Below are 8,989 nucleotides of genomic sequence, written 5' to 3' on the forward strand. Positions count from 1 at the left end.
GTCATTATTAAAGTGCCATGTCTGTTTTCAGAAGTATTGTCATTAAAAATGTCTGTGATTTCTCTTTTAATCTTCAGCTTTGGTAAACATTCTCATGATGAGCTCTCCATACTGGTGCCTTTGAGTCAGTGCTGCAGGTTAGTATGTGCATTATTAGTTGACTTATTGTTCAGTGTTTGTCAAATCACTGCAAGAAATTCCTGTCAAATTTAGCAGCATTTAACAGACATTTCACTATTTGTGTAGTAGAGCTACAAATATAAAATATCTCCTGTAAGTGAAATGTCATTTGCACAAACGTGAATGAAAAGACCAGCAGAGTGAGTCAAATTGAACTATGATTTAAACTTGTTTTATGAATATGATTTCATTATTCTACAGAATTTATATTAATATTATTATGTGATTGATTGCAATCGAGTACAACTGTCAGGTTCCTGACTTTTAACAATTAAATTATAAACCTTTAAAGACGGACCTTATGAGAGCTCTGAGGATGTTAATCGATGGTATATTTTGTTGAAGCCACCTGTTTGCATTATTTCAACTTATTTTTTTAAATAATCATGTTTAAAATCTGAATTTCTGGTGAAAAAAACTGCATTACCCATAATGCTGTACGGAAAATTCGACCAAACAGAGTCACAGCAAGCAAATCCCATCTTCCATGAAGCGCTGATGTAATCAGTTAATCTAGTGAGTGTGAGTCTCCCTACACTCTCAAAATACCACAATATTTGTATGGATATATGTATATTTTGAAATAACCTTAAAATATAGTTTTATACTTTGAATAAATAGTCGATATTTCACCATTGTTTTTAATTCAGTCACCTCATGTGCAATTATTCTTGAGATTGCAGTTCTTTCCCTCAGCTATTAAGTACAAATACTTGTAAAATGCTCCAATGCTGCTGAAAAAATGTCCGGACACTAATTACCGTATTTTCCGGACTATAAGTCGCACTTTTATTCATAGTTTGGCTGGTCCTGCGACTTATAGTCAGGTGCGACTTATTTATCAAAATTAATTAGACATGAACCAAGAGAAAACATTACCGTCTACAGCCACGAGAGGGCGCTATATACTGCTCAGTTCTCCTGTAGACTACACTGAGCAGTATAGAGCGCCCTCTCGTGGCTGTAGACGGTAATGTTTTCTCTTGGTTCTTGGTTTTAAATGAATGCGACTTATAGTCCAGTGCAACTTATATATGTTTTTTTCCTCATCATGACGTATTTTTGGACTGATGCGACTTATACTCAGGTGCGACTTATAGTCCGAAAAATACGGTAACTAATTTCCTAATGTCTCAATTTCGTCCTAATTTAATCATCCACGTGAAAATGCATTGTTAAATCAATACATAAATAATTGGAAATGACTTGGTGGCTTTTGGTTGCTGATTCTGATCTTTTTGACCCAGGGTGAAGAAGTCGACTCATTTACGGCTTCAGCTGTTGGCTAAGGAGGAGTTCAGACTGAGTGCTCTGATGGAGCAAAGTCTGCAGACTGACACGCTGTCACCCATTCTTATTAGGCCTCATCTGGAGGCCATGGACCGCCGGCTGCACCTGGTGCTCCAGGTACTGGCCGACTGCATTGAGAAGGAGGGCTACAGTAACGTAGTAGAGGATGACATGGTCACAGAGGGCATGAACACGGGCACAGTCCCACAAAGGTAGTGGGCACAGACTGATCAGGCACCCCCCGGTGGGTCCTTTGAAGTCCCTCCACAGCTCTATAGACCATGAACGTCTTGCAAGAGATGCTCTTGTTGATAAACTTTTCTGAATTCAGTGAATTCCAAAGACTCATTGTTCAACGGATGGACCATGTGTTAAATAAACACACACAGTAGACAAAGAAAGCAATGGTGTTCTGCAGTTCTGAATCCAAAATGTAAGCTGATCTTCACATGTAACAACCAGTGTTATAAAGCAGGGGTTCTCATCTGGTGCATTGTCAGCAAAGAAAAAACACTTAAATGCAAATAATAAAATAAATTAATTAGAATAATAATTAGTAGTATTATTATTGAAGCTTATAAAATACAATGCAAATAAAACAGAAATAATAATAAGAAGAAGAAGAATAAATACAGATTGGTTATTAATAATTATTATAGTTTATAAAAACAAGTAAACATTAATAAAAACCGCTGTTCCTATTCAGCTTATGTTGATATAATTTTGGTATATTAGTGGACCTAAACAATGATAATAATAATATTAATACATTTTTATATTATTACTTTATAACAGTTTGACAAAAAATATGGTTTTACAAAATGGTAATTTATCCTGTTCGACCGATGTCATGTTTATAATTTGGCATATCAGTTAGTCTAAGCAGCTCTCGGTAGACTTAACTTTAATAATTCATATTTTTGTATGATAAACATTTTTGGTTCTGTATTGTGTTGCCATGTAATGTCTAAGGTGAGATGCAAAAGCAAAACCAGCTGAGAACCACTGTTATAAAGGATCTTGATAAATACATAACTGAAATTCATATATTTCCATGCTTTAACAGAATATCATTTAACTAGTATCTGCTTTCCCTTTGAAAGGTATTTGACTATTTGAACCTTAGAGTTATAGCAGCTATTTTTTTAAAGAAATGAGTAAAGGATGTGCAGGAAAGTTCATCTGCTACAGTCAATGTTTGGCTGAAGTTTCAGCTGACAGTTCAGTTCAAACTTATGAGGAGCTACAGCTTCACAAACTCTCTCCGCATTGTATGTGACGTGTGCACCTTTGTCTGAATATATGTAGACTTCCATGTCTTCAAATAAAATTCTTTATATTCTCTCCATACCAAGGAGGAATAAGAAGAACTGTGCATTCATATAGCAATGTATTTTTTTCTTGAGTTTTCTTGACAAACGTGTCCAGTCTATCATGTTATACCTGATTAAAGGTTATTTATTGAGGTCCATATTTATTATTCCAGACATGCCATTCATACATTCTGTTACAAAACAAAAAAGGAAGATTCATCTAGTGCATAAAACTAGTTGCAGTATCTGTTCTAGTGTGAGTTGAAAAAAAAAAGTTGATGGTTTTCTGGATTTCAGAGAAACATCCTTAACGTAACAATTTCCAGCACATCAAGATATTTTTTTTCTGAACGTTTGAATATCAATAATCAATATTGTTGTGACTTCTGAAGTTCCATATGACCTAAAATGTAGCCCTTAATTTGCACAAAGATACTGGTTAATAATGTCAAATCTACGAGTCACTATAGAATTTTCATGCTATTAAACTAAAATTTTGAAAAACGTATTTGTTGTGCTCAAAGGTGTACGTGAATGATGTGTTTTAGATCTATTAGACACATCTTCAACAAAAATGTGTAATTACATTAAATTGGGTTTTAAAAAACAAAAAAAACTCTACAATGCAGAACTGGGGATATGTTTTTAAAAATGACACAGCTCTTAAAGAAACAGTACATGACAGTTAACTAAAGCATTAATACCACTCGGTTTTTAGTAGCCTCAAGTCATCGGCAGAAGCACAGAGATCATGTTAGTTTTGCTGATTGAACTATTTTCTTAGTATAATTTTATGATATGCTTCAATGTATAGCATGTACATTGTAATATTAAGTGTCTTTTTAGTTGAGGGTGAGAAGGATGTTGGGTGTTTAGGTTGAACTCTCTAAAGCCTTTATTGTACAAAACGCTTTTCTACTAACTGCTGAAAAAGTTCTGTAAATACGATGTGAATTCACTGCCTGTGCAATTAGAGAAATACTTGAATACTCGCTTGTGGAGAGGACAAAGTAATCAGCAGAATATATGTGGTTTATTATACCAAGGCTACATCACAGTTTCATACATTTTGTTGTTGTTGTTTTTTATATGTACAGTTAATATTTTCACATTTTCAAAGAAATACAGTATGTTTTGCTGTTGCTGTCATATTTTGTCTCTTAATGAGACTTTTTGTTCCTGTTGTTTTTTTCTTCCCTTGGTCATGGTGCAATAAAAAAAGATTAAACAAATGGTCTTATAAAGATGTATATAAAGTAATTATATACATCCCCATAATTAAGTAAACACTGCTGGTGTTTATACAGTATAATCCACACTGATTATATGAACACCAGCAGTGTTCATTTAACATGGGGATTATGTTGTGCAGGCACTGCTTTTCAAATTTTTACGCCATAAAAAATATCACTATCATCATAAAGTATTTACAGAAAAAAATATATAATTTCTTTAATTAAATTGCAACAAAAACACATTTAGATTGTTTGTTCTAAAAGCAAGATCATGTATTATTTTGTTTACATGGGTCCAATTTATCAATCTAGACCAACTAATGGACTTTTGTGACCAAATTGGTCCAGCTAGAAACACTTTATTCTATAGTGTTTACAACTGAAGTGATTGTAGCGTCTAGGCTGTTTTATGACATAGTTCATTATATGATTATGATCATAATCTATGACAATTTTTTAAAGTTGTTCCGCTGTATACCTTTACCCCACTGTATTAACATATTAGCTAAAAAGAGACTGTAATTTAGATAGATCATAAAATAATATTTTAAAGTAAATTATGACAGTTATTATAGTGGTACATGGAGTTTTTGTTTAGTGAGCATCTAAATAGTGAGGTTCCTCAGGTAAAAGTTAAAAACTTCCGCTTTAATCATAAGAGTTGAGGCCTAAACAAAAGCCTAATCTGACATCTGCAGGTCACTTTAGATGCATACTGTATATCCATTAGGCATATCAACTATTAATGCTATATGCCTATAACATTTGATACAACTAGGCTACATGGAGAAACGACGGGGTCATTTTCCCCGTACCTTTTAAATATTTGGAGCAGTTTTGCCTCAAGCCCTGGTATTGTCTGCCCCTGATGGAAGCACAGTGTTTTTCTGCTGGTGCAGTAATGGTCTTCTGAGCAGTGTGGTCTGGGGGACAGGGACCACTAATCGGACTGCAGCAATCAGAGCAGCCGCAGACGGTCCAGCAGAGGAAACGGCGTCGTGGGAACGGACCGGGATTCCGCGGGGACCGTTATCAGATCGCACTCTCTGTGCACTCAGACAGGAAACGCCACATGAGCGCAAATATCTGTGTGATCACTAGCCTACTCGCGTTTGTAAACGAACGAACGCAAAACAACAAGTCCAAGTCTCACCTGCTAATATGTCATATCAATGGCACTTTTGACGAAGTGTATAATAATAAATAAAAAAAAAACACGAATTTTGTCACAGATGTCTGAGCTTCGTGTGTCCAGTCAGACAGTCGTGAGCTCGGTCTGATCGAGGCCACACACAGACATCTCGCGCCGCGGGCTGTTTGCTCGTGTTTCTCGGTCCCTCATATGCCACTAAATGTTCTTTTGAACACACATCCCCTTTTTAGTCACGGAAACACAATTTATGGCCATTATGCCGCATTATAGATTGCATCTACAGAAGCCAAGAGTTGTTGCCGAGAGATATGTGATTCAAGAGGCCACAACTCAACACAAACAACCTGAAAGAGTTCAGACTTAAGACACGAGGAACATGTTTGTTAACGTTTCAATCGACATTCAATTATAGGAGGATCAGACTATAAAAAGAAACGGGACAAAACAAAACAAAACATCCAATCCCGAGTAGGACTGGACCACCCAGAATCAAAGAGTGAATGAGTGACTGGAGTTTGTTGATCACGCCCCGGGTTCAGACGTTTACAGTAGTTCCAGTCATGTACGCCCATTATATGAGCATCTGAGCAGCAGCCGGTCACTTCCCCTACACACACCCACAAACACTTCTCATGAGAGCTGCTTCATTTGTCTTGGCCAGCTAGAGCCTTTTTTATTACTAGAAACCATAAAGGCTTGCCAACCCTGGACGTCTGATGATGTTTGACAGCTCGCAATATCCTTATAACTGTTTTAACTATGATGGAGAAGGATACCCCTCATGCAGCACTGATGAAGAGAAGAAAGTGTGTCGACCAGCTTACAGGTATTTCATTATTATTATTATTATTATTATTATTATTATTATTATTATTATTATTATTTTATTTTTTAAATGTTGGTGTTTAAATATTTATTATAAAAAAGTATTAATAATTTAAAAATGTATTAACAATTTAGCAAATTTATGTAGCACTTTTATAATAACTTTGTAAATTAAATTAAATAGTAGTTAATGTTAGTATTGTTGTTACAATGTTTTTATTATTATATATTCCAAAATGTATTTGGTATTTTAATGAAGCATTACAGAAGGCAATAATATTTATATGTAATTTATACAAGGTTATTATATTATTATAGTATATAAAATTATTGTAAAGTTATTATATATATATATATATATATATAATTACAGCAATATGTATAATGTAATATAATTATAGTAATTTGAGCAATTATGAAAAGTTGTTTGCATCGTATTGAACAAAGCGCACTTGTAATATAGAAGCTTTTACAATTTGATCAAGATTAATAAATCTGTATTTGAAATATATTCTATTCGTTATTTGTGTGTGTGTGTGTGTGTGTGTGTGTGTGTATGAATTATTACAAATAAGCTTTTATCTCCTAAATTAGGGGATACAAACCTCTGTGAAGGGACAAATCTTTTCTTACTCTCTCTCTATTAGTTACATTGCACTAATAGCGATGGCAATACAGCAGAGCCCCGAGAACAAAGTTACCCTATCAGGAATCTACGAGTTCATCATGAAGAGATTTCCTTATTACAGATCCAACCAGAGGGCTTGGCAAAACTCAATTCGTCATAACCTCTCCCTAAACAGCTGCTTTATTAAGGTATGATGGAGACTGGATGTGTATGTTGAAACGTAAATGTAAAGTACCAAGACTGTTGTCTGGTTTATATACTGGAAATTTAATACAAATATTGCTACATGTGTGACTGCATCATATAATAATTTTTAATTAATAATATTAATAATGTTCATCGTCTAGCTGACTACGTCTTGTATTAATTTTTTCTAAAAATCCTGTTAAATGTGCACAAACTGACAGTCACCACCATAAGCTACTACTAAATATTGTAGAAACATAATTTTCTGTAAAGTTGCTTTGGAACGATTTGTATTGTAAAAAGCGCTATACAAATAAACTTGAATTGAATTGTTGTGCATCACAAGAAGTTCTGAAATCTGTGCTTAGTTGCAATAAACATGTAAGAAATAGTAAAGAAACCCATAGTTATAATTGTAAGGACATTATTACTAATGGTTTTCCTATCTTTAGGGGTTTGCTGCAAATGGCTGCTGATTATTTGTTTTCCTCAGGTGCCCCGTACGGAAGGTAACGAGAAAGGAAAAGGTAATTACTGGACATTCGCCACAGGCTGCGAGTCCATGCTGGACCTCTTTGAAAACGGCAACTTTCGTCGCCGCCGCCGCAGACGCAACTTAAAAATGGGCCTGAAGGAGCCAGTCGAACCCTTTGTTGCCATGGACACTCACCAGGGCATTGCAGTAAGACCCATGGATTCAGATTCCTTCTGCCCCGTGAACACTGGTCACAGACCGGCCCAAAACAACGCACCTCTGAGCAAACCTGAGCCCGAGATCAAATTCAGCATTGACTACATTCTCTCCACACCGGACCCTCTGCCAGGGTTCAGAGCCCCTAACAGTGGAGCTGGAGCTGTGATCCATCATCTGGAGCCACAACATCTCAATCTACACTTCTGGACCATGTAACCAAATCCACAGGACGCAGATCAGTAAATACCCTGCTGTTGAAACAGTCCAAAAACTTTAGAGCTTCTATAGTGTGCAAACAGTCTTTCCTGTTATGCAACATGCAGTTTGTTGTGTGCTAGTGTTTCCGTCAGTAAGTTTGCTGTCGCTCATGTTAGCAGAGTTAAATAAAAAATAAAAAATACACATAGTAACTTATTGGCTAAGTATTACATGATTTAATGACGATAATGATAGGAGTTCCAGGATATATATTATAGTATAATGCTCACTTTGAAAAGGTTAATTAATCATGATGTTAACTTACTGTAAAGTGTGACTCAAACAATACTCACATTTACTTTAAGTGAAAACTAAAAAAACTGCAAATTTCAGACACAGGCTTGTAGTTAGTGAAGTGTTTGCAAACAAATGCGCTAACATAGCTATGAGGCTGGTGTAATCAGCATTCCCTGCTTACTGCACAACTGCTGAATGCAGCTCTGTTGTTTACATATGTTGTTTATAATGTGTATCATTGGCCCTTGACAGTCTGTGATCCGTATCAATCACTGATAGACTGAGCATACGCTCCTCAGAGCTCTCCGTCTCTAAAGCCCTCCCCGGGGGGTTTCGTGCTTTTGTTGTTTTGTTCAGGAATCTCTGTTTATTTGAAAGCATCTTTAAACTATGGACAGTTTTTTGACAGGGAAAACAAACTGCTCAGCTGAATCGATTGCATTGTATCATAGCCCTTGTAGTTTTGGTTTGGTCATTGGTTTTTAGTCAGAATCAAACAAGCGTAGTGACTAAATAGTACATGAAACAATATATCTGCTAAATTTGTAGGTTTATAAGAATTAATGCTGGGATCTATGAAGTATTGTTTGACTGCCAATATAAGGCAATAAAGCATTAATCATTGAAAATATTAAGGCCTCTTTCTTCCTAAGTCTATCACATTCAGGATTTGAGAAAACATTTTATATATGTTCTAATCTTCTAAATACTCTATAACAGATTGGAAATTCTGACGTAATAATCTTTTTTGTCTATAATTAAAATTAAGCACTCATTGAACAAAACCAGGTTATAAAGCTAGTTTTTAATACTATTCTAATTAGGCACAGTATTTATGATTTATCATAAAGAATTAAAACAAGAGTACAAATACATAACCTCTCTCTCTCTCTCTCTCTCTATATATATATATATACATATAAAACTGTAACACTTTATAAAGTATCATTTGTTAACTTTAGTTAATGTATTAACTAACAATGAACAATA

General features: G+C 35.1%; 2 protein-coding genes across 2 annotated transcripts in view; both read left to right on the plus strand.

Annotated features, from left to right (window-relative positions):
* Nucleotides 1-2,851, plus strand: part of LOC113056241 (extracellular serine/threonine protein kinase FAM20C-like) — a 37,272-nt gene extending 34,421 nt beyond the window's left edge. The window contains exons 9-10 of the mRNA XM_026222855.1: nucleotides 78-137; nucleotides 1,428-2,851. Coding sequence (XP_026078640.1) covers nucleotides 78-137; nucleotides 1,428-1,686 — 319 coding nt within the window. The 3' untranslated portion in view covers nucleotides 1,687-2,851. The remainder of the gene's footprint in view (nucleotides 1-77; nucleotides 138-1,427) is intronic.
* A 2,821-nt stretch (nucleotides 2,852-5,672) lies between these two features.
* Nucleotides 5,673-8,630, plus strand: LOC113056546 (forkhead box protein L1). Its single transcript, XM_026223318.1, has 3 exons — nucleotides 5,673-5,997; nucleotides 6,644-6,812; nucleotides 7,304-8,630. Exons 1-3 carry the CDS (start codon nucleotides 5,888-5,890, stop codon nucleotides 7,718-7,720), a joined length of 696 nt encoding a protein of 231 aa, XP_026079103.1. The 5' UTR covers nucleotides 5,673-5,887; the 3' UTR covers nucleotides 7,721-8,630.
* The last annotated feature ends 359 nt before the right edge of the window (nucleotides 8,631-8,989 follow it).

This window comes from Carassius auratus, chromosome 37 (genome assembly GCF_003368295.1).
Source record: "Carassius auratus strain Wakin chromosome 37, ASM336829v1, whole genome shotgun sequence".
Lineage (NCBI taxonomy): Eukaryota > Metazoa > Chordata > Actinopteri > Cypriniformes > Cyprinidae > Carassius > Carassius auratus.